The 26,340-nt window shown below is 50.1% G+C and overlaps 1 protein-coding gene across 1 annotated transcript in view; it reads left to right on the plus strand.

Annotated features, from left to right (window-relative positions):
- The first annotated feature begins 498 nt into the window (after window positions 1-498).
- col13a1 (collagen, type XIII, alpha 1) overlaps window positions 499-26,340 on the plus strand; it is a 58,617-nt gene continuing 32,775 nt past the window's right edge. Inside the window, exons 1-3 of the mRNA XM_068741114.1 lie at window positions 499-936; window positions 4,959-5,028; window positions 25,717-25,724. Coding sequence (XP_068597215.1) covers window positions 655-936; window positions 4,959-5,028; window positions 25,717-25,724 — 360 coding nt within the window. The 5' untranslated portion in view covers window positions 499-654. The remainder of the gene's footprint in view (window positions 937-4,958; window positions 5,029-25,716; window positions 25,725-26,340) is intronic.

Genomic DNA, 26,340 nt, shown 5'->3' on the forward strand with positions numbered 1-26,340 from the left:
AATCCATCTGATCCAGAGAGGTCCACTTTGCTTTCATGGCTCCCAGAACTTCTGGGTCTGATCTAGTGGCTTCCAGATCGCTGCCTATGAGGTGTAACAGTCAGGAGGCCGTCGCTGCACCAACTGCGTGACTGAGCATCCCGCTTTACGCATCCTAAAAATACCCGTCACCAAAGTGCGCGCGGATCAAAGGGGGGACGGCAACACCGCCCTGAATCCCGCCCCGGCGTTTAACCTAAAACCTCTCCGAGGAGGAGGAGGAGCGGAGCGGAGCGGAGGAGAGGGAGGCTGGCTCGGGTTTCAGAGACGCGCACTGACGGCTGACCAGCGGCACGCACTGCAGCGGGACCCCGCAGAGGACACGCAGCGAATGGGACGGACGGAGCAGAGCGCGCAGGGAGAAGACACCGACTGGAGGACGCAGCGCGCAATGTCTTCATCTTCCATGTAGCTTCTCACGTCCGCGCAGCAAAAGTCGCTTCAGAGATAGCTGGAAGAAGAAACGCGGCATCTGCGCAACTTATCCGACCCCCTCCACCCCCCGACCCCCGCACGGACAGAGGCAGCCTCTCATCAGCTCCAGAGCTGCAGGTCTTCCAGGGCTCTTTCCACCTGATGACCAGAGGGACCTCCGGGTGGATTTAACCCCTGAAGATGGAAGAGGACCAGAAGCGGGGCGTCGCTGGGAAACCGGGTGAGGAGAGGACGCCGCGCTGGAGGACCTGGAGGGACCTGTCTGGAGTAACGGTTTGCGCCGCGCTGTGCGTCCTGTGCGTCGGAGTTTGCGTCGTTGTTTTCGTGAGGACGTCGGAGTTACAGTCCAGGATAGTAAGTCTGGAGCAGCAGCAGCGGGACGCGCAGCTCTCCGCGTGGACGTGGTCGCTGGAGCAGGTGGAGCCCGTGATTCGGGGCCGACTGGACCAGATCCTGGAGGAGGTGAGCGCGCTGTCATTCTAGTTTTATTTTATTTTATTAACTCCAGAGGTTTAGGAAGCAGCAGATTTATTTAAACGAAAAATAAACATGTTTATTTATTAATTTTAATCAGTGTGGTAAAAAAAAAAAAAAAGGTTTTATAGTTTAAAAATATATACCGGCTTGTAGTTTCTTCTTCTCAGACTGAACTCAAACGTCTCATTTTGAATGGTATTATGTCATAATTAGGCTTTAAGATTATTTAAAGAAATTAGTTTTTTAAACCCTGCCTGGCAACACAAAGTGGATTCTAACGGGGGGGGGGGGGGGGGGGGGGGGGGGGGGGGGTGCAGATCAACCATGCAGCGTTTGGGGGCCCTAAAAATCCCCCGTCAACCCCAAACCCAGCTTCATATCTTGCTCCTCCGTTAACATGAATTATTGGATATCCTTCCTCGCTGGGGGTCCGGGACCGCCGCTGACTCCTGCTCCGTCCATGCTGCTGCTCCTCCCTGAGATGAGGAGCGAGGAGTTCTCCCTGGCCTCCTCGCATCTGTCGCTCCCACTCGCCTCTCTCTTTCACTAACAAGGTCTTCCACATGTGATTGAAGTCCCGTGGGGCCCCCTCGGTCCCCTTCCTCCGTTCTCAGTGGCCTTTATCACGCGCACCCCCACCCCGTCTCCCGTCCCCACAGCTCCTTTCACTATTGCTGGTGTAAATGAGCGAGCGAGGGGGGGGGAACGGTGGCCTTTCATCCTCCATGTGTTCTCTTGAGTTGAAGAAGGAGCATCCCAAAAACACACACACAAAAAATCTGATTTATCGGGCGTGTGTTAAAGGAGCAGGTCAACATGAAGCCTCCTGTGAGAGGAGGTGGGCGAGGAGGTCAGGAGGAGTCTCAGGAAGCACCGACGCCATCGGAGTCTGTTTTGACTCCACGTCCCTCAGCGGACACGATTCTGAGCGGATGAGCTGCGCTTCTATTGATACGTGGAAGATCCAGAAGAGGGATAGGAGTGTTTGTATTTCAAAGAGGAGATGGAATGACAAAGGTCCGGATAGGATGGAGTCGAGGTGACCGGGATGGAGGACGGGAGGGGAGCTCGGACATCCAGCTGCAAATTTAGACGACGTGTGTCACAAATCCTCTCAGGCCGACGTGTGAAGAACCGGACCGCCGGCTCCGGGGCTCCTCCGTGGGGCCCGGAGAGTAAGCGCCTGCCTCTTTGTTTAGCCGTGTGTATAAATAGACATTATTAATGGGACACAAGCACAGATGTGGTGTCGGTGGTACTGCGACCCGACACAGTCCAGAATCCACCTCCCTGTCCGTCCCGATGATGACGGCGTGTCCCGCCCCGACTCCTTGACGTGTCTCGGGTCGACACACAACCTGTTCAGACCTGTTAAACAGGAGATTCATCCTCTGCAGGAATAGAAATAGTCCCCAAACAAATGCTTTATTTACTCCTGTTTGAGTAACGTTCAGTTAATTAAGTGTTCATGAGCAGAGCCGCATCGCATGTCCGTGTGCTCACCGAAACAGTGGCGGACTCGGGGGGGGGGGGGGGTCCAGGAGTAACGGTGCCCCTCCCAAAATAACTGCCTCACCCTCCTCACCCGTCACGCTTTTCTTATCTGGGCCCCCAAAAACGGCCCCTTAAACATTCACAATTAGCCACAAAGTACTCCCTGAATATCCTGAAAACAATCCTGGTGCAATCAGATTTCAGATGCATGATGGGAGCTGGGGGGGGGGGGGGGGGGGGGGCACACTGTGAGGTGTGGAAATGTGAAAATATATTCTCCTCTGGCCTCAGCTTCCTCACGCTGCTCCCCACAGAGTCGCCACCCAAAACATACCCTGTGTGTGTGTGTGTGTGTGTGTGTGTGTGTGTAGGAGAGCTAATCGCAGAGCCTAAACTCAAGTAGAAGTGCCTGAGCCACCTCTGCACTTTGCCAGAGCACAGTTAGTGAGGGCTGCACACGCACACACACACACACACACATGCACACGCACACGCACACGCACACACACGCACACACACACGCTCAGGGTAACACACCCGACCTGAACGTTACCTCACAGACGCGTTTGAGACTGAACAGGCTGACGGATCCAGATACTGTTAAGACATGCAGCTCTGGAAGGATTTCCAATGAGCGCCGGCGTTCGATGAGGATCAATAAGTCGTTTCAAGACACTGAATGAATCGATCCGGAGGGTGTGATTTGATAAAACCCACCTGGCTGAGAGATAAACGGGCTGCTGTCCCGGCCCAGCCCCCCCCGGCCAGCCTGTGAACGAGTTTTCCCGCCTGATTTTAATGCTAGTTCCGATCGGGCGTCTCTGCTGCAGGTCTCTAAAGGCTATTTTTACCAGCCCCCCCCCCCCCTGCTGTGAGGAGGCCGATCCTCTTCTCGTCTCGTACATACTTTGGATCTTAATCTCGTTCAAATGTCAACGACCTCAGAGTTCATACAAGAAGCTTTGGAAAGTCCACGTCAATAAATAAACAAGTAAATAAACAACCTTTCTGTGGGAGTGATCACATTTATAATGGCTCACAAAGGATGTGTTGCTATTCATTCATTCATATATATAATTGGATGTCAGCGTTTTGTTTGTTTCCTTCAACTGCCCTCGGATTCGGAGCGCCGGGGGCCGCGGAGGGTTGCCATGTCGGGGCGTTTATGGCACCGGTGCCAGTTCTTAATCAGAGTACAGGATGGTGGGAGCGTTTGTCATCTTTTTAAAATAGAATAAACCACATCAAACACTCTGGTATCGGGTTACGACGCACACACAGATACAAACAGATGTTACACACACACACACTAGTGGTCGTCGAGCTCCATGCAGGAGGGTCTGCTTCCTCTTTGGCGTACTCCTCATCTTCATCCCGATCCCGGTAGAGGTGCAGATACCGAGTTTTCTTTTTTTCCACGCTGTGTTTTCTACAAACGGCTTTTTCCACCAGCTGGAGTATTTCCTGTGGGGAGGTGGGCCAGACGTGTGTGGATTGTTTCCCCTCGTTGCCATACTTCAAATCAGGTGATCGACATCCCAAAGGGGAGTGGCCTAACGAAAGGGTCAGGATGAAGACGCGTCTGTCTTCCCTATCACGACTTCCAGTGATGCTGCTTTCAGGGCGGAGGAGGAGGAGCTCTGAGGCCACGCCTCTCTGGATTAGCTCTACTAAAGACTTCTCCAGTCGTGTCGGCTCTGCCAGTATCAACCAAATAAATTCCTGGAAGTGTTCATGAATAATACAATGTGGGCTCGGGGGGGGTTACGCCTGGGTGTGCAGTTCTGTGTGAGACTCGTGAATAACGAGAGCACTTAACTTTGGAATCCATGCATTGCATTTCATCGCTAACCTCATACTTAAGGAATAAAATCCGCGTGATTTTGAGTTGTTCTCACACTTTTATGGTTTCTCCTCATCCCTCTTAAAGGGGCAGTACGCCCTAAAAGGATCGGGTCGTTATTTACTCACCCCTCTGCTGATGGAAAACGGGGTGAAGTCAAACTGCAGCCTGCGGCGGCTGATTTGATGCAACTCCAGCCACCCGTCTCAGGATGGAGACAGTCGTTTAGGAGATGGTTCTAAACTCTGGGACTGACTTTTGTCCATTTGCACGGAGGCGAGTCGACAATAATGAGAATCAAAAGTCTTGTAGAATCATCAAAACACATCTGTGAAATGTGTCTGGAGTCTTTTAAACTTTCCAAGCAGGCTATCGGCCTCATTTTCCAAAGCAGGAGTCTAATTTTCAACGGGCCTATCGGCAATCAGGGGTTTGAACTTTGTCCATTTACAAGGAAAATGTCCACAGAGATCCGCCTTCGGTGACCTTTGCCTCTCAGAGGTCGTCCTCCGGGATAAACCGATGTTCAAGGACGTACCCAGAATGCGCCAGCATCGCTCTGAATCAGAGGCTTGCAGCCTGAAGAGACGTTTGATCGATTGAGTATCCGTCCTTTATCAAAGTGAGACACGATTTTAAAACGGTCTTCTTCTTCTTCTCTTTTGTGCAGAAGCTCGCGGCGCGCCTACCGAAGTCACGGGAGGCGAGGGAAGCTCCTCCCAGCTGCCTGTGTCCCCCAGGTAAGTCCGTCCGTCCGTCCATCCCTCCCTCTCTTATCTTACATACAGCACCAGTTGTTGTTTAAAGTGTAGTTAGGCGTGTCCAGCTGTGACTCATCCAGGCCTGAATGAGGCGTGGATGAGTTGCGTTTCTGCCGATGCGTTTCTTATTTCTCAGCTTTAATCCTTCATCCGTTCGAGCCCGTCCCGGCCCTCACAATGCTGCTGTGCATTGTGGGATTCCTGCACAGAGCGCTATAGAGCGCCCTGCCATTGTCGTCCACCTGGCGCCTGCCAGTCTGCTCGGGCCGGACACCATGTCCACATGGCTGCCATGCTTCTGAGGTGACTGAGAGGACATAACTCTGGGGACTCGATGGAGGCCCTGCAGACAGGAACCCGTGCTGCTGACATGCCTTTGATTAATCAATGAATGAAACGACTCGTGCGTGTCAGAGACTCCATGAATCTTCTGTGGCAGGAATACTTTATCGATCTAATAGTGTGACCAATCAGCAAATCTTAAGCTTACTTCAGGATGCACAAAGCGAAGGATACTCTTAATCTGCTGTTTAACTCAACGGTCGTTACCGTGGCTACCGCTGTCCCGGAGCTTTAGCGGTGGGCATCTTCGGAACACTCGAGCTGCGTGTGCAGCAAGCAGCCTGGAAAGACATTTCTGAAAAGATATACCAAGAATTTAAGGATGCAAAAACATGCCGTGAGGATAATTTAGCATCGATTTGATCCATCCCCTCACCTCTCCTCAGCGTCCTCAGGTTTCTTACGTCCCGGTCGGCTGTGTTCAGGCACAAGAGGCAAAGGAAGGAAACCAAATATTTAACATGCTATTTACACGTCAGCATGTCCACCATTCCAGCACCACAGTGCATCACGGTCCGGTGGACAGGATGAGTGACACTATGTCCTGCATGCGTCCCCTCTCTTCGCATGCCGGCCGGCACAAAGTTCTTTCCATGGATAAGAATATTCCGCAGGGCCGGAGCGTGATTGATCGGTTTTTGCTTTGTTGTTTTAGCTCTGAACGAGTTCCAAATAACAAATCCCCATTTAAAAAAAAAAAAAAAGCAATATCTGCTAATTAGCGATGCATGTCTCTCGGTAATGGGTTCAGGATTTAGAGGATGGGAACCATGTCATCCGGGTCCAACGACGGGTAAACAAAGACGAGGCGTGTCACATTTCTGTCACGAAGCAGAGCTGCAGCGATTCAGTGATTAACTGTCCGACTGAAGGACATTGAACAGTTTTCTGCCTCGAGAAAAAAAATCAGTTCACAATTACGTTTACCAATAAAAGATCTGTTGTCTGCGACCATGAAATGAGTTTGTGCTGTAAACTCCTTCAAGTTGAACCAGACTTTCTCTTAAAGCAGGGATCCCAAACTCTAATGATCGGCAACAGAACGATCGTCTTCTACGGGGTGACTGGAGGTTTACTCCGTCCCGCAGACGGGAAGGATCGTGTTTCTGTGCCATCGGGCCGTTGTTGTGCTGCAGCGTGTGTGAATTGACCTGTGAGAGTTTATCCGCCTCTTCCAGGAATGGTTTAAACGACTTTTGGATTTTAATTTAGAACATCGCAGAGCGAGCCAAATGACAAATCGCACAAGCGTTCGGAACGAGCCAGAGGCCGTATCTGGTGCGAGCTGAGCTTAGACGGGGATGCGGATCGGGAACGGACTCCATTCCCGCGCCTTGTTGTCAATGAGCGAGTGATTGAATGAGGAAAAAAAAGGGGGAAAGGATTGGGAGATTCCAGAACCCCTCCTCCGGCCCCTGTCAATCACGTCTGGCTCTGCAAAGAAGAACCCGACTCATTGGATTTAGCTGCTTTGTGTGACGGCGAGACAAAAACCAAAGGACTTCAAACGGAAGGGAAGGGCTCTGGGTATTGATCCGCATGAGCTGCTCAGTTCTGGACAATGTGCAGGGCTTTTGAAGCCGATGGCGAGGGCCGGTCCTCGGGAATACCCGTTGTTCTATTCAGGAGTTTATGTTTATGAACGTGGGATTCCAAAGAATTCAGGGAAACGTCTAATAATGGAAACCAGTTCCATGTTTGTCTTGACCTTTTCTCTTTTGACCTGACGTGTTTCGGGCCAAGCAGACCGTGACCCTGTGATTGGATGTGACAGGACTGTGAGGGTGGATTAACCAGGAGGAGATGATTGGGGGGGGGGGGGGGCAGGATGCCCTCTGGGTGTGTTTACGGCCCTTTAAAGACCAGCTCTTCAGAAGGAGGAAGTGTCTTTGACAGCTTACCTGGCCTGGATCCCAGAGGAAGCCATGATGGGGCGCGTAACGGGACCCCGCCGTCCTCCCTCCTCCCTGCCCGCCGATCCGCTCGGCAGCCTGGCATCGCTCCTCGCTCCATCCAGGCCTGCTTGTGGTCAGGCTAAACAAATTTGCTGCTGATTTTTTTTTTTATTTAAAGAAATACGTCGACTCTCTAAACATCGTCTCTCGGGCCAAGGCTGCTTGACTCTCAGCCTAACCTCTGTTCTATTGGGAGAGCGGACCATCACGCAGGTTTGGACCGCTTGTTTCTGCGGTTCTATGCAGGAGCAAGCGGTCCAAGGAACCATCCCTGGGCTCGGAGGGCTGCGGTGGACGTATTTCCAGCCGTCTGTTGACAGACTTCTGGGTCGGGGATTGAGGAGACTTAAGTGTGTTTGTGTTTACACCGAGGTCGGACCACCGACCTTTTTGGGTTGGGGCTGCAAGCCGCCTGCCCAGGTGCATCCTTTAGTTCCCGTTGCACACCCAACCTCCCCAGGAACCTGTTCCCCGTCCCGTCTTCTGTGCCGTCTGTTTCCTTACCACGGGGTGAACATGCTTCGATCAAACTGATATCCATCCAGGTAATCCCTAGACATTCTTTTTTTTACCCAGTAGGACCCCGCCCCCGCTGTAAACAACAGGCTTCCTCTAATCTGTGCAGCTAACCGGGTTGGGGGGGGGTCCCAGGGTTGCAGAACCGTTTATTTAAGTTCACCTTGACATCTGTGCTGACAGGAAGAGAGCGTGGCAGATCCCCTTTCTTAGCTTGAGATAAGTTCACAGAGCAGCTGCCGGTGTGCGGCCATACTGGGAGGAACGTGGCCTCAGCAGGCGGCGAGGGCGGAAAGACGGGACGCTTCAACAGACGAGGAGAAAAGATAAAGAGCCCGGAAGTTTGCACACGGAGAGTTCGTGAGATTTCTTAGATGTGAGCCATGCAACCTGTCGGATCCGCATCCTGCACGCCAGCCGCCTCCTAAATGCATGAGCATCAACTTAGACTCCGCCCCCCCCCTGTCGGGTCACGTCGCAACCCTTCAGAATAACATTTCAGACTTGTTGATTGAAGCAGCGCTGCAAACACGCAGCCGGAGCATGGCGGTGAATACAGCAAGGTGAAATGAGATGTAATTCAATCCCAGCCTCCCTCCGCGGACCCCCCAAGCCCCCCCAAAGTACAATCACTCTTCTTTTCCTATGGGGAATAAAGGAGATTGCAAACGCAGCCCGGCCGGTCCGGCGCTGGAGGCCTGCCGGTTTCTAAATGTGCCGACGGGACTTTTCTGTGTTTGTTGTACGTGTGTTTTATTTTATTTTTACACGGACCTCATCAGACAGCAGATGAAGAGGTGATCAGGTTGAGTATTTGACGGTGGTCTTTTATGATGCATGAATATTGGCCTGGGGAATAAAATAATCATTGTCTTACTCGTGTTTGATGAGATTGCGCTTAAAGTTTCTTCCTGAACTTGTGGCCGAAGGAATAAAGAATAAGCCTAAATGCGAACCAGCGCTTGTTTTCCTTGGATGGGGACCATCAAACAGACACGCACCCGGCTTCATTTACAAAGTCAGATGTTATTCTCATGGACGTCGGAGTTGTTTTCCAGATGGGCATGAAAATTCCCAACAAAACAACCTCCGAATTCCAGCAGTGTAGCTCCAGAGCCGCTGCGATTGGTCAAGCTGGGACATGAAGTAAAGCTTCGCTGACAATTAGCCCAAACGTGCAGCCTGAGAGCGAGAAGTTCTCGCCCCAAGCGAAACGTGTTTGTGGGATTTACACGTCAGCGGCACTTCGCTCATGTTAACACATTTCAGCCTTTCTGCAGCGTTAATTAGTCCCGGTGTGAATATCACACTCGTGATTTGACACCGCTACTACTGTAGCAACGGCCCCCCAAAAGCGATTGAAGCCATTTAGAGAGCAGATTCTTCATCACAATGGGGCCACTGCTCTTCACACTGAGCCCCCCCCTCAAAATGTTACAGTCCGGAAACGTCACGTTTGGCCGGTAGAAATTCCTCCGGTAGTTTTTGCATCGCGGACCCGTCTGAAACCCTCCTTGAAGGGAGCTACGTAGAGAACAGAATTGAATTCATTCGCCACACTTTGGTTATTTGGTGATTCTGCGCGGCTGCCTGAGCAGAACCGGGGCTAGAACTCTAAATACGGCGTAGGATTTGTTCGCGAACACCGAATTCTTTCTTGGGCAGCCACTCGCTGTATAAAAGCGTGTCGCCACGTCCGCTCTGTTAAGCTAATGGACGTCATTAAGATGCATTTATTTGCTAATTACCGCTAACATGGAACACCGGGACGAAGTCGCCGTCCTGTAAGATTTGAGGAGGGCGAGCTTCTCACAGCTCCGTGACTAACTCCCAGCTTGGCGCCCGGTCTGTGGGGCCCGAGTTGCTCAGTTGCAGACATCCTGTGGGAATCGGAGCGATTTAGCCAACCCGCAGGGAGCGTGCCCTTTATGTTAGCAGACCCGGGCCGCAAGCCAACAACAGCACGTCTCAAGGAAGACGTCGACAATCGCTTTCTTTTCTTCGGCTGGCTGAAGGAGGGCGGAGGGAAAGGGAGTTTAAATTGCAGTAGCTCGTTTGCAAAAAGGGTCACGCAACACCTTCGAAGTTCATTTGTAATTAGGGGCGCTTGTAGTAACGGGAACACACACACACACACACACACACACACACACGTGGCTTTCTTCAGCATATGGTTTTAAGCTACTTACAATCAGCGTCTTTAAGCAATCTTTGAAATGTCTCCAAGAAAATCTCAAATCACGACTGTTGTTCATAACAAACACAAATCTGCCTCCGCCAAGGAACGCCGAGTTCTCAGTCAGTGGGAATCTGGGAATACTCTCCGGCTGATTGTCATGAAACTGAAAGTCCGTAGCCAAAAAGGGCCTGAAAAAGGAACCCATTAAATTTTGAAGCAGAACCAAATAAATCATTCTTCACTTCTGGTGAGCGGGATTGGGTTCCAGGTTGGCCCCTCCTCCCCAGATCAATAGCGTTGTGGTGGTCGACAAAGACGAAAATGTAATCCGTCGGTTTTTGGGTTGGTGAAATCCTCCAGCAGGTTCTGTTGTGGATCTCGAAAGACGGGCTGAATCCGTCTGAAGGATGGTTCCCTCGGCGCCGTCGTTCCCGTTTCTGCTTCCAACATCTCGTCAGTCGGTGACTTGGATCCGCCTGAGGGCCGCGTGCTGACCGAAAGCTTACTCTTTGGCGTTCTGCGCTTTTACAACCACAGTTTGTGGACGATTATAGATTCGTATCTGCTACTGGATCGTGCTGTTATCGGAAAGATTCAAACGGCTTTGAAGGATCTCGGATCCTCTGGCAGCAGGAAGCCGGTGACGGTTTATGTTCTCCGGGCTTCCTTGGACTCTTTTTGTCTGGATCAAACTGCAGCAGCGCTTTCTGTCAGGCTCTGAATCAGGCAGGCAGCTCGTTACTCGCGTTTCCCCCTTTAAACGATGTGTTTTTTTTCCACATGGGGCATTTATACGTTCCAGCCTTCCGCTTTGTCCTTGGATTTAAATAGCAGCAGCATTTAAGGCAAAACCAAGAATAGCTTATGACGGGACCCAAAAAAAAAGCAAGTTCAAAAGGAGTCTATTTTTAAAATCAATTTATATTTTTGGATTGACAAGGTAATCCCTAATCCATGGTATAAGCATTGTGGTTGAAGTTTTAGGATTGGAAAGCTTTAAATAAATCCGTGTCTGTAACAGAATGTGAATTCTGGCGTAATAAACAAGTCGCATAAGTAGGCAGTCCTTCGCAGCGACCTTCGCAGCGACCTTCACACCCTTGCTTTACTTTCTGCTTTGCTATTTAAAGGACATCCTGGATTGGTGCCGGAAAAAGAAACCTTCAGGTGCAGGAATTGTCCAACACGAATGTAATTCCAGGGATGCCGTGCTTGACGTTCCAAACTTAGGTCTCATTGTGACGCCTGAGCTTCGCGTGAAAATAAACTTTCATTCTCCAAACATTGAATTTCTTGTTGTTTGGGTTTCACCCGTGTTGGATGACTCGTTTGTCGAGGGATTGACTCGTAGGTTGGTTGGTGGATTAGTTTGGGAATCGAGGGTCAGATCTAGAATTCCCTTTTATCTTTAAAACTGCGGCCTCGACGAAGGTCTGCGATCTACGGAGTGTCATTCTAGCTCGTGTGGTTTGGTGTAAATTACCACGCGGACGTCTTCGGCAACGGCTGCCAAGAACCCGTTCAAAGGGCGAATCGATAGATAAAACCTCTCCGCTCATGCTACCTGAATACCAACATCCCTTTTCCAGATGTGCACGGCATGAAAGGCTTCACCCAGCGATGGTTTGCCTTTTGTGTCGGACATGCGGCTCTTATTTTTCCGATCGGCCGTGAGGCCGAGCTTATTTCATTTCCCCTCGCGCTTGATGGACTTTTCATATGAGGCTGAAAAGCCACATAGTTTGTATGAGCGCTTGGGATTGGAACTCCTAGATTCCTGATGCTGTAATGGGACTCCCAGGTGACCTTGTCTGACTAGTCCCAGATTAGCTAGTAGATCGTCTCCCCTGATTAAATTATTTCAGGCGTCGTCATTTTGTAGAGATAAAACCTCTTTCATCACATGAAATAAAAACTTTCAATGCACAGTGCATTGTTAGCTGCCTTTGAAACCGATCGAGTCCCTGTGAAATAAAGATGTTTGAAGGGCACCTTGACCTCTGACCCCGTCGGCCCTCCGTCGCCTCATCCCTGGTCTATAACAAGCCTGGGACTTGATCCTTTTATAGGCCTCTCAGAGGACCTGAGGATGGAGAGGCGTTACATCAGAAGCAGCTTGGTCATGAAAGATGATCCATTACAGGCCTGCTAGGGGTCATTTCGACCTCCGACCCGCAACCACCCACTCAATCCGACCCTAAAATTGCATGTGATAATGCGGGGACAAGATGGGGCTTAAAGAGAGACGGGGATGGGACAGTAGAATGTGTTCATCTGGAGTTCCCCAGCTGGACTGTAGATGTGGTTATTTTTGATTATTGACTCAGAAAATGAGCAGGTTGCTCTCTGTGAATGGCTGTCCTGCTCCCCCCCCCCCAGCCACCGGTGCATTTCTACGTTCTCCCCGTTTGGAGCTTGTTCTGTCGTATCGTGCGCCGTGTTGTTCTTAATCATTCTTATCTCTTCCTCTTGACTCTGAGGCTTTTCTTGGATGTCAGAGAGGAAGGAAAAGCTCTTGGACAGCTCCCAGTCTGTAACTTTATGATGCGACGAAGACAAAGAGATGAAGATTAATGGCCTCTTCCTCCCGAGCGTACAGCTCCGCGCTTCTCTCTGCATTACTTTTATAAAATAGTAGCTTCTCCACCTCTCCCTCTGCTGCGTGAGTTCGGAGTGCTTCCGATTCCGCCCGGCGGCCAGGGAATGTGCGGCGTTCCCACGTCAGAGCGACTTCTTTCGCTTCTTGTTGTCTTGTAAAGACGTTAGCGCGTCAGGCCTCTGAGGCGAGTCGAAGAATGCAAGAGAAGCTCTATGGGTTTAACAGAAAAGGCCTTTACCGGTAAGCAAAGCTGCAAACCCAGAGCTGGGGGGATTCGGGGGGGGGGGGGGGGGGCAGAGGAAGACCGGAGCGTCGACTGGAGGCAATCATGTGCCACAAAGTCTTGCTTTAAAAAGGAAAATGTTCCCGTTGAGAAGTGAAATGACGTGGGAACACGTCCGGTATCGCCGGAGACCCGGCTGCAGTCAGGCTAAGCTTTTCTCCAGAACCGACTGACCTCGTCCTTCAACTCACACTCATCGATGGCAGCCGCCGCAAAAGACCCTCAGCGAAGAATCGTTAAGGGTCTGGCGAATCGGGTTCCTTTAAAGCAGAGCTTTTCCACCGCGTTGTTTGATCCGCGAGTGAAAAGTGGTGTAAAACAAGCCGGCACCGGCTCGACCCGTTTCCTGCGAGATTCAACAAAATGGAGCGGGCGCTAATGGATCTTTAAACGGAATGACGTCATCGTGGCGCCGCCGATGGGGCCGTAAATCGGCCTAAAGGGGCTTAAACCCGTCGCTGGCTCGGCTCCCGGCTGACGGTGTTTGAGTGAAGGCGGATGATGACACCGTGATGACTTCCCCAGCTGTTAAAGGGGAACAGTTGGTTGGCTCGTCCATCCTTTTGATGTTCCGAACATAAACACGGTTATTTACAGTCCGGGAGGAGGTGGGTGGAGGTGACATTGCCCCCCCCCCCCAAGCCTCCTGTCATTTGTTCTCCGGTGTGTTTACTCAGGGAAAGTTGACGGAGCGGCGTGCTGTTTCCCAGGGAATCTTCACACGGCCGTTGTCCGTAAAAGCTCGAGGGTACTTTGGATTTGTTTAGTCCGGCTCTCAGATGTCCAGATTGTCCCGTTTAGTTCGTCCGGAGACGCGAACCAGTCACTTTCCTCTACGCAGTCGGCTTTCGTGCAATTTCTGATTCTTTTCACAGGGAAGAAATTCCCACTGAATCCTTGTAATCCTCGCAATTTTAGGGCACGAAACTGTCCAACATTCAGATCTCAGCCGCCATAAACCCGGTTAAACCCGGTAAACCCAGCCATCTGGCCACAAGAATATCGTTTTAAAAGAAGAGAAAAGCTCAGCTGTTAAACGACTCGGCTTTTTTGGATTTTAAGAAAACCTTTCTCTGCATTCAGGATGTTTGGTGTTGAAATGTACAATAAAATAAAACTTATATCAGCTTGTATTTGACAGTTAATTATGGTAGATTAAAATACTGAATACAGATGCCCACAATGAACCAACCCCAAAAACCGAACCGGGTGTTCGGACAACCGGTGTGCCGCCACAGCCGCTCTGTCTCGCTCCAGCAAACCAAAATGGCCTCCAAAGGCGCCCCTGCCCGCGGCGCTGCATCGCCGACCCGAGGCGTGTCGCCGCGGCGGTTCTACTCTGCTGATCTGAGACGCAGAGACGAGATGAGGATCTGGACTAACACGCTGAGCTGACATAGGCCCAGCGTTCCCGTTGCCGCGCTTCCCCTGTCCGGAAACCCCGGAGTTGTTTTTTAACGTCACCCCAAGGAGTCGGCTGGAATTCGGGATTGTTTAATTTGATTTTGCGGTCAGACTGAACGCTGTGCTTTCAGAGTTTTGAGGTGCGTAAGTCCTTGAAGCCTGGCCGGCCGGCCGACCGCCAGTCGATCTTAATCACTCGCTCAGATAAAAGCCCGCCGTCCAGCGCACGCCTCAAGACGGCGAGGCCCCAGAAGTTGTTGTCCTGGATTAGACGGCAGACGCTGATAAGGAAGGATTGGTAGGAAACTTTATAGCCATGATGGAAAATGTGTCCCGGAGGAAATGTTCAAGTTGTGAAGCTAAACTCGGATGAAAAACCAACAGCATGGAAAGATTTATTGATTATCTACAAAAGCATAACAGGAAATGCTGCCGTAGATCCGTAAACTGAAATCAATCAAGTTGTCACATTTCCAGATACAACTTAACTCGTATAAACCGGAGAGCCTGGAATACCGAGTTACTTCACGTGATTTGTAGCCTGGGTGCCCTTCAGTGTGTGTGTGTGTGTGTGTGTGTGTGTGCTGACTGTAGATCTGATAGGCAGATGTGTGGGAAATCCCACGGAGGTCACACAGCAGTGTGTAAACGGGCAGAAGACATCTGGAACTGGATACACAGAAAACTGAAGTGTTTATGTGACAGGAAGAGAAAGGTAGAGAGAGAGAAGGATGAAGAGACGAAGCGCTGCTGGAAAGAGACATTTCTAACGGGATAGTTGGGCCAGGAGACGGAAAATCCAGGGCGTTCCCTCTGGCGAGGGATCCGGGATGTGCGAGGACAACACCAGGAGTCGCGCTGACCTCCTCCGGCCTGTCGGGCACGAGGAGGAGACGAGCCGTGATGATGCAACATCTGGAACGAGCTAGCAGCTGCTAGCGGCTCGTGAACGCAGGCAGGTCGTGTCTTCCAATCAGAGGCCGGTATCGGCTGTCACGTGACGAGGAAGGTAAACGGAATGACGTCACAAAAATGTGGCGGGCGCCGCATGTGTGAAACGCCACTTTGGAATTGTTGTATTGGGTGAACTGGGTGTGACTCTGGTTTCAGTGATGCGTTTAAGTCACGAGGTGAATGAATTGGGAATACGAAGCGTGACGCAGCACACGCCACATGTTCCGGCGCCTTCCAGCGGCTGCTTCGCTATCACGTTGGTCCCGTTTATTTTTCTGGACGGCGGACGGCGCAGGAATGTTGACTCCGCCGAGCTGGAGGTAAACGGCAGGTTATTTTTTTTTGCGGCCGGGCCTGTTTTTCTCATTCGGGGGGCTGAAACCTGATTCCGTGGCGTGATTGAGCTTTTCATTTTGTTTGTCTTTGCCATCCCTCATCAGTCGACGCTATTTATTTTGATTGGCTGTTGGACGGCGAGCGAGACGATCCGCTGAGAATTGTCCAGAAGGTTCACCGCAGGAATTACAGTGCCCCCCGCCCCCCCCCCCCCCTGGCCCCCCTGCGTGGCTCCGATCGGCTCGGGCTGCACGTCTGCTGCTGATATGGCCCGGTGTCTAAAACAGGACCCTGTAGGGTGGCGGTGGACGTTAGCCGCGGGTCCGGCTAACGAGCAGCTGCTGAAGCGAGAGGATGAAAACATGTTTCTATTGGATGACATTCTGAGCTCCCTCTTTATTGGACGACTGTGTTCCTGTTATTTAGGGTTTGTTAACGTTGGTCTTTGCTGCGATCCCTATCGTGCTTTTGTGAAACGTCCCCCCCGTGAAGGTGTTTTATCGAGTAGCCTGCCAAGAAATAGACACGCACAAAAAACAAATGGACAAAAAGTGAAGCCAGCCCACCAAAGACTGGGAGGACAGATCCACACTCCCAGCAGGCCCGTTTTGAAGCCTTCCCCTCACCTGCAGCATCATATTTTCGATTGATTTTCGTCGACTAATCCTCGACGGTTTTATTTCGTGATCATTCCAAACGTCTTTGCGACCACGCCGATTTCGTGTAAGGTGTTTGGAGGAACCGGCGGGTAGAGGGCGAAGTGGGCCGGCCCTTTGGTATCCTGTCCGGGCTGAAACCCAATCGTTGCTGCGGTCCCGGCGTCAGACTGCACAAGGGGGTCCTCGCTCGAAACCCCCAAAGCTCCTCTTTCAGCGTCGTGGAGCCACAGAAACGCTTGAAGGACTTTGGTGTGGAGTGATTGAGTGTTAATAAAGTGCACGAGGAAGTGCACGAGTGCCTCGGGTTTCCTCTCTGTTTATGAATTCGGGCCAGAATCGAATCTTTGCCGTGCGGACTTTGAAGAATCTTAGTGGTGAGGTCAATCCAGAAACAGTCCAGCGGGTTTGACCTTTCCCGATCGGAGCCCGACCCCTTCGGGTCGCCGCCGGCCCGTCAGACTTGTGATGTTTATGTTGGTGGCTCTGCTTTTGTTATTAGGCTAACAGGTGAGAGCTATTAGAGCGAGAGGCTTCATTTTAACACGGAGCGCCGTGCGGAGCGTGAACCTGGACAGATGCCCAACTCCTCCTGCACACATGTTAAAAGCATCGTCTCGGCCTTCCATGTCTTCAGCCGGCTCGCTCCCTCTCTCTCTGGCTGAGCTTCTGTTTTAATAGCTTGCACAGCGTAGTGTGTCGGCTACCATTTCTCCTGCCTGGAAGTTCAATTTAAGAACGAGTCCCCTCTTTAAATCCTCGCAGCACCTCATTCTTAAACTTGGCAGGAGACAGACTTATTAAATCACATGGGGGATTGAGGCTCCAGCTCCGACGGCCTTGAGGGAAATCCGCGATAAAGTATCGGAGTATTTTTTTATTTTTTCCTTACTCGCCAAAAAAAGATGCCGGAGCAGAGAACACATGCATGAAGCGTTTTGGGTTTTCTTAACACCACAGGGTGTCGTTACATTCCTCAGACGGGCCCGCCGATGAATACCTGGACGCTAGCTGCTGGAGCTAGCTGCTGGAGCTAGCTGCTGGAGTTAGCTGCTGAAGCTAGCTGCTGAAGCTTAGCTGCTGAAGTTTAGCTGCTGGAGTTAGCTGCTGAAGCTAGCTGCTGAAGCTTAGCTGCTGAAGTTTAGCTGCTGGAGCTTAGCTGCTGAAGCTAGCTACTGTAGTTAGCTACTGGAGTAGCTGATGTGAAAAAAAATATCGATGAATGATATTTCTTTTATACTTGCATACGAATTATTCATTTATTCATGATGAATATTGACCGTTTGCTCTCAGAAAATAGCTTCTTCTTTCTTTCATTTCAATTCATGTTAAATTAAAAATCAAAAAAAGTGAACGAGGAATTCTGGCGAGCCCGTCCGGGATTCTCTTGCTGCTTTTCATCGTCTTCGCATCCTGTTTGCTTCGTCTGTCATTCGTTAATCAGCTTGTGAAAACAAGAGCACTGCTGAGACAACAGAAGACGCTCGCGATGAAGACGATGGACGTCATTCAGCGTCAAGCGAGGTCCGAAGGGCGACCGTGCATCCTGCGCAATGCGCACGCCGTCCTGCCAACCCATCCGTAAAACACGCTGTTGTCTTAACCCTCGCCATGATGGCGTTTCTCTGGGCCGAGCACGGAGCCGGAGGGTCGGACAGAGGTGGGGTGGGCTTCCCCTCAGGCCTCGGAGGAAGTGAGTGGCGCTTGGACAATGCTCCCATCGGCGCCGCCGCGTGCTGCCAGCCTATTATTAGCGCCTGTCCTCAATAGATGATGGAGTGTGGAGTTATCCTGCGCTGAGGACGGGTTGTTTCAAGGTGACGGTCCAGAATTAGACAATAGGACACATCGTCCCTCGAGCTGAAGCCTGAAGCCTGAAGCCGTGGTTTTCCTAACTCCGCTGTTTACATTGGCCGACCTACAGCAGGATCCTCATCTCTTCGGTAGCTCTTCTGTTTGGCACGGCTTCTTCCTCTCTCTCCGCTCATCAAGGTCTTCGCCTCCACGGCCACCTCCGACATCCGCCCGCCCCACACACAGCTTCTCCAAGCCCCACGGCGTCTGTTTGGATCAACCTAGATTTTAAAACCCCACGGCGTTTGTTTCCACGCTTCCCGTCTTCCTCCGACTTCCCATCGCGCTGCTCCATCCATGAGGGGAGGAAGCGTGAGCGGGAAGACGTATTGGTTTGAGTCTGGTGGACTTCTGAAAGGTTATTTAACAGCAACGGAGGCCCCTCTCGGGTTCCCGTGTGGGAGGTGGGTGCATCCCAGCCAAAGGCGATGAGAGGAAGCCTTTTCCTGGTTGATCTAGAGCTGAAATATATTCCTGTATCTCTCTTTCCCCCCGGCTGAATGACTTTCCCCAACTTTTCCCCACACAAAATCACACATTATTTGGAGATTCTAATGCAGTGAAATACGACTCAGGAGGTCCGTCTGCTCTGATGAACGGCACGTGCAGCCCGGGCCGGAAGGGAAGTGGATTCAACTCTGTTCTGGTCCCAGAAAACATGAAATGAAATGCTGTGCATTTACCAGGAACTTCAGCCGGTGTGGGCCGGTTCTTCTGGGCGGCTCTCAATCCACTCGCAAACCCTGCATCTGAGCTTAACTTTATAGGCTGATTCTAAAGTCAGATGTTCTGCGACTCCCAAGTTTCCAACGTTATCAATGGATACAGCTTTGAGTGATTGATTTAGGTCTGGGACAGGAAAGTAAAAGGTGAGCGTTGCACGCTTCCAACTGCGTCCTACTCGCGGCTCGTCTTCTGTCCTCCTGGACCGGAGGGATTTGATAAACGTCGTTGTCGGCTGAGGTTCGTGACCCCCGGCTGAACGAGCTGCTGTGTAATTGTTTAATCCCTGCTTTCGTGTTGGCTTCTCTTTGCGGTCTGAAGCCTTTTGGAAAATATTCCCTCCTCTTGACAAAAATATTTTGGCACTGAGAGCAAGACAACTGAATTTTTTTTCAAGAATGGCATGAAATCAAACTTTAGCTGTAATGAAATGAGATGCTGTTTGTGTAACGCAGGGAATGTTATTGTGCTTCTAATTGACTTGATTCATTAGACGTCCTTGGCCATGACCTTCAGCGGTGATAAATATTCCTTTTACAGGCTGCACATGGATATTTCATCAGCGCAGCCTGGATGCTCCCAACGCACACAAAAAAAACCTCTTCTGACTCCGCAGCCTGGGCTGCGAAGGTGTTGCGTCCCGAAGAGGCTCGTTTGATCAAAATAAAAGTCATGTAGGAAATGTGACTGGACGTGCAGATATATCGCCGCCGTCCTCGGCGCCGTCGCCTCCAGAGTTCACCACTGACTTTTCATCAGTAATAAAAAGCCTCGTTTGATATTAGCACGCGGCCGTTTCCTTCACATTTGACATTTTCTCAGCGTTTGACATTAAGCTGTCACGGAGCCGGCTTTAAAACCATGACGTCGTGTTTTAAAGGCTTCAAAGTGGGGAAGGCTGAGCTGTCTTTCGTTTAGTTGACGTGCAGAGCATGGGGATGAAGAATAGGACCCTTTGTCCTCACCCCGTCTGCTGCTCTTTACGGGACGGCCTGAAATGGAACAGGGGCGGATTTGATGAACTGTTAGTGCGTCCCATTGAGAGGTTTTCCTAAAGGGGCCTGACCCGATTGATTTATCGGTTTCATTAATCCGCCTGTTGTTTTTAGAGAGGACTGGTCGGAAACTGAAGACCTGCGTGTGTGAGGAGGGAATCTCTGCAGCGAAAGCCATGGAATTCAAAACACTGCTTTTTCCAGGTCTCGGTGAGAGGTGGAGGCGTTTTCTTCCCTGAGAAGTGCAGAAGTTCAGTTTGATCCTTTGATAGATGCACGCCCCTCAGCTGTTTGCACAACGGCCGTTAAATATCCTTTAAGTACGAAGGTGAATTAGCACGATATTGCTTTCCTCTAGAAATCCGTGTTTTCCCCATCAGGTCAATGCGCCCGGCGGTGAAGGCGCCTGAACATGCTCTGCTGGCAGTGTGAGCAGGCTTTTCACTTTCCTGAGAATGAGACCTTTGATGTCAGGCGGGATTGAGTTTTTATGGAGCGTTGACCGAGACCTCAAACGCTCCTTGCAGCCCGTGGGCCACTCCTCAGGTGACCGATTGGACATGAGCTGCTGGATTCGAGATGAACTAGAAAAGCAGTCAGAGGGCGCAGGCCTCCGCCAAGCACCTCAGTCCCTCTATATTGTTTTTTATATTTAAATTATTGCTTTATCTATATTTTTAGATTCCTTAAGCGTGAAAACAAACCTTTAGAACTGGATTCACATTGATATTAGATTAGAAGTTATTCACAAAGAGCACATTTTAAGTAATGGCGGTTTCTTCTGGATCAGGGATTAAATCCGCTGACCTGCTCCGATGTGGAATCGACTCAGCTATAAGACGACGCTTGTTCAAAATCTCTGTCTCTAATATTTAATATACAGTCGGCCCAAACACAAGTGTACCAACATTTTTAGAAAAATCTCAATATCCACAATCCGGATCCGATCCGGATGAAAATCAGTGCTAAGATAGAGAGAGATTCGCCGCCCTGCATGACTCAAATTCCATAAACATTGATCAATAATCAACCGAGATATTGAGGAATAAATTCTGACGCTCCATTGACCGCAATGTTAGCGGAAATTTCAAAGTGATCCAGAATCCAGGATCTCTTCTGGATCATCACCATTTTTTACTCATCTGTTTCTGGTAGCATTCCCAACAGTTCCTGTAAATTTCATAAAGATTAATCTGTAACCTTTTGAGTTATGCTGCTTAAAAAACAGATGGACAGGTAAATGCCGGCAAAACCAAAACCTCCGCGGCGGAGGGAAAAATCTCATTGAATCCGACTTCCACCCGTGTTTCTGCTCGTTTCTCGTGTCTTTCCTTTCGATCATCTCCCGACCTGGCGAATATTTCTGCGGCGGTTGCCCAGGCGGAAGCCCGACAGCCAAAGCGACTCGCGCTGCGTTTACAAGGGCAACCGGAGAAGCGGGGAATCCGAGCGCGCAGCGGGCGATGAGAAGGCGGCGGTGGGTTTTTGGATCTGGATATTTTCAGAGCTGAAATTCCACATCTTATTCCTGGACCCATTTGCTGGTAAAGAGATCTCAAGTTGGACGCCCACCTGCCCGCCGCAGCTCTTCGTAACACAAAGGTCAAGTAAGCTGAGAATAAAGGGGACACGAGAAGGGTCGATCTAAAACTTCAAGGTCACTGCAGATGAAATCCGTTTCGCTGCGGCGTTTCTGCAGCACACGACGGCCAGACCAGTGTTGAGTAAAAGATTAATTCTCCTCGGAGCAGGAAAGGGGATCAGCCGTGACTTTGCATGTTGGCGTGTAACAGTAGACCTCCATTTCCGGCCACATTTCAGGAGTACTCTTACATAAGTGGAAGAAGCAGGTGGTTGTGCAGCATTAAGAGCAGCAGAGGAGGCTTAGCATGCATGAATCGGTACAGTCGAGCAAAGTCCCTTTCACTGAGCGTGTCCGTGTTTACGACCGGCAGCGTCGTTGCATGTTGTGTCCACGGCTCGTTGCACGTTGCCTTGGCGTCCTCAAGTCAGGCGCCGCTTCAAACCCCGGTGCGTGTTGGCTGAAGGCGCGCCGCAGTATGCATGTCCCATGATGGTGGGGGGCTCGAGCCAACAGGATGTGATGGCAGGCCCAGAATGCGACAGGAATCTTTCCCCCCCACGCTCGCACACAGAGAAGGTTTAGGCTTACCCTTTAGGGATTGGACCTCGCCTGCAGCCGTGGGTCTGCTGCAAGGGCGACTATGGCTCCGATCCCCTCCCATTTAAGACGTCGCCTTCATGATAAGACCCGGCACTCCTGGTTTGTCATAAGTAAGGTTGCTCTGTAGAGCTCTGCAGCTGTGGTGCGTTTAGGGACCCGTTTGTGGGATAGATCCTGCACAATAATTCATATCTTGAATGGAGTTGCATTAAATGAAAAACGTAACGATTAATAAACATCCGAACAAACTTTTTCTGCCGCGCTTTGATGGAAAGTCTGCCCCGACAGCAGCGCCAGTGACACAGCAACAGAGCTTATTGAAATATTCTTCTTTACATCTCCCAAGGCATTATGGGAATTGTTGTTTTAACCCTGCGAGCCCTTTGTGTCCTCATATGTAGACATTAAATGCTCCCTGCAGAACTGTAGCTCATGTCTCTAGAGGTTAAACGTTAAAGCATCGCAGTCGTAATAGTCGTAGGCGAGCAAGCATTCAAAGCATGAAAAGAGCAATAAAATCCGTTAACGTGAAACGTTTCGTTCGCGGGTAAATATTTGTTGAAGCTCAGCGGGACTTGGGTTTATCCATTCAGTGAGGTTTTTAGAGACCGAGCACTGGAGGGAAATAAAAGTCAATGAAATGATCGATTCGCCACGAAACATCCCCTCAATTATTATTATATTTTTTTTTTAAATGTATCATCATGAAAATTTAAAAACCAACCTAGAATCCGTCCACCGGGAAGAAATCCTTCGAGGATTCTGCGGTCATATACCGGTATATTAATTTTCCAATCTTCAGACTTCTCGGTCATGGACCGATGGACGTGTCAGCCGTTCAGGTCCAGTGACGAGGATTAAAACAGAAAATACTTGTGTGAGAAAAACGGCCCTGGGCAGCGAACCAGCTGTCAGGCTTCTTATTGAAATGAATGGAGATGGCGACTTGCCCCGGCCCACTTCACTCAGTTCTGTCCGTCGGTTTACTTGGAGTAAAGGGTCACGAAGACCACTAGAAAATGTATAAAAGCGACCTACGCAAAGAAAGGGCCAATTATTTAATCAGGTGGAAAACATCATGTCAGAGTTGAGACGATGGAGCTGAACCGGAAAGGGAAGCTTTCCCATCAACGTTCCAACTCGAAGCTCGTGAGCTCTCCGGACTGAAAAATGGAATCGCTTGGAATGTTGGCGACTTAAATCTGTCTCGATGCTAATTTATTAGCCGTTTAAATATGAAAATAAATGCATCCTTTTCAGGACGCATGTAGCCTTTTATGTCCGCATCGACGCATCCACTGGAGGGCAGCGAAGAGTCAAACAGTTTGCTAACAACTATGGCGACGGTGGCGGGGGTCGTGATGATTCAATTTAACCTTTATTTAACCAGGAAAATAACCCGTTGAGGTTGAGAACCTCTTTCGCCTGGAATAAAATGGATGGATGGGAAACACCTGGTGGTGAGGATGGCGAGTTCATAGCTGACAGTCATTTATTTCCCCATTAATAGTGAAATATATTGGTCTGGGATTCGGACCAGCGAAGCGTGACCTGTGTTTAACTGCAAATTAAAGAGCATCTGTGGTTTCTGCTCTCGCTTTGTTTTGTTTTGTTTTGACGCATTAGTTCAGGTCTGAGTGACGATAATGACCCTTAAGAGGTCAGCAAAAAAGACACATAATGAGCAAAATGACTTCAAGAACCACCCCTAAAAATAACAGGAAGAATAATGTCCAGGTCGAGAGACGGGAATTAGTCTCCCAGACTGGTGCCAAAATAACGTTTAGGGCTGGACGAGGGACGAAATGTCCTCCACTCCCCGTGTTCACTTTTATTAAGTGCACCAGAGCTCAGCCTCCGTTTGAGGAACCTGAAGTCAGATTTATGGCGGCTTCGGACTGCTTTCCTTGGCCTAACGCTGAAACTGTGACCCCATAAATTCATATTCTTATCAAGCAAGGACCGGTTCGATCAGTCAATAAATGCTTTTCATATTCCCTTGAACCGTTTCGTGTTCTTGCTGCAGCTGCTTTTCATTTTACGTGACTGAACAGCAGGCCTGAGAAGCACACTCAATAAACCCGGATTTAATCTGACATTTCACGGCGGCGCGGCACCATTAGCGTTTTCCTCCACCTTCCTGTGACTGACGTAGCATCTTGGGCGAACGCTGTCCGGACAAAGCAGTGATTGGTTTTGCCAGATGGCTCGCAGCTCTCTCATTGTGCTTACGAAAAGGTCAACAGGAAGCATGTTGGTGTTTGTGACAGGTTTGTGGCTGCCCCCCTCCTCGTGTCGTCCATCAAATAGAGTTCAGGTTTTATAAGGTCTGCCACAGTCGAAGCTTCGGTTTAAACCAGTGCTGCTTTGATAATCGTGCGTTTTGAGCCGTATCGATGCTAATAGGTGCGAATATTATCATTTCCTTTGTACTTTAATCGTAAGCAGAGAAAAGCCTCTCAAACACTTTGAAGAAGTAGTTTATAATCTATAATCTGGGTTTTTGGATGCCAAACAATTGATTGGAAGTGGAAGCTTGTTTTAGATTGGTAGCTTTAGCAAAGGTGGAAAAGGACGGCCATGTCCCGTCACCTTAACGTCACGTTTACCTAAGGTACCTGAAAAGTATCGGTCCAGATCCGTTTCAGCACCGTTTCACATGGTTTGGACTCGCAGGTGTAAAAGCACACCGACCCTGAGGGATGCCATGTTTGATGGAGCACGGCTCGGTGTTTCTCTAGTTTCAAGGGATAGCGTTGTGAATGAACAGCTTATTAATTTAAAGCGTTTAGGTGCCGCTGAATTAGACAATAATGTGGCTCATGGAAATTAAAATCCCAAAACATGTATTCATCGGCTAAAACGTCCGACAGTTGGATTCATTCATTTTTTTAACCACTTAATCCTAAATCCGCATCTATACTAGAGCCTATCCCAGCAGTCTACGGGCGAGAGGCAGGGCCACACCCTGGACAAGCCGCCGGTTCATCACAGGGCCACACATAAACAGGAATCATTCACGCACACACAAGTTGCGTGTTTTCTTTGGTGGAAGCCGGAGAACCCGGAGAGAACCCACACGGGGAGAACATGCAAGGGCCTTACAGAAAGACCCCAAGTTGGATTTAAACCTGCGACCTTCTTGCTGTGAGGCAACGGCGTGCTAAATGCTAACTGTTGCATTCACACGCAGTGACTGACAATGAGAAGCAGACGCAGGAAACGGCATTGATCACTTTATCCTGAATGAAACGGATCTCGCGGTGCGAGCCAAGCGTCTCACGTTCATTGGGTTTGGGTGTGGGGGGGGGGAATTATTTCACAACATCAGGCGTCTTTACCCCCCCGGCTAGGATTGAGTTGAAGGAAAACTATTTCCAACGTGTTTATATGTTTGGAAATGTGCGGCCACGGTCCCGTGGGAGACTCCTGACATTTATGCTTCAATTGTTCAGTCTGGGAATAATTTCTATGCTTTTGAGCGCACCCACGCACGCACAATTCTGGATGTTCAGCAAATTGTAAATTTCTGTCTTGTTCTCATATCAAAGAGAGGATCTTTGAAGCCGATTGGGACAGAAAAGCTTGTTTTTTAAAGGTTATTCCTGTTGTAAAAGTCTTTATGCGACGTCGGCGGATGTGAACCCTGAATCTAAATATTCGCTCTCGCTCTTCTTGTCTTTCAGGACCTCCAGTAAGTAGACCGGACCCCCTGTGTGACCTTCATGTGGTAAAGTAACTGCTGGCGCCTCGATCGGATGCAGCGCGAATCTACGCTTTGTGCAGTCGCCACGGCGTTGGGCTCAGCCGGACAATCCCACGCGAGCCATCTGGTTCTACTTTCACGGCAATGCTTCAGCGTTAGCCGACATCGTCTTCACGGGCTGCGTCTTCCTATACGTGACGATTTGTGTCCACAATTCTGTCCGGGTCATTCTGACATCAAAGGTGCGCCTTCACATCCTGCTGAAGGAGTTGCTCTACGGCGGCGTCGCCCGCCCTTGACCCGCCCAGTTTGGGATGGGCTTCAAACCCTGAGTAACACCGCCCACTTTGAGGACATTCCATTTTTGCCTGGAGGATTTCAAACAGCCGAGCCTCTGCTTTAAAGGAAAGCTCCTTATTTCCTGCATATCGATGGCGGGCTTGGAAACACAACTCTGCACATCTGAGTTTGGCTTTTGTGTCGTTTAGTTTTAAAATGGCAAAATATCTGCCAAAATGTCCCTCCTCGGAAAAAGTGCGGGGCGTTTCCTGCGGAGGAGGATTTAAGGTGCATGAGGTCAGACGGCGAGGCAGAGTTTCCACTC

The sequence above is a fragment of the Brachionichthys hirsutus genome, chromosome 7 (assembly GCF_040956055.1).
Source record: "Brachionichthys hirsutus isolate HB-005 chromosome 7, CSIRO-AGI_Bhir_v1, whole genome shotgun sequence".
Lineage (NCBI taxonomy): Eukaryota > Metazoa > Chordata > Actinopteri > Lophiiformes > Brachionichthyidae > Brachionichthys > Brachionichthys hirsutus.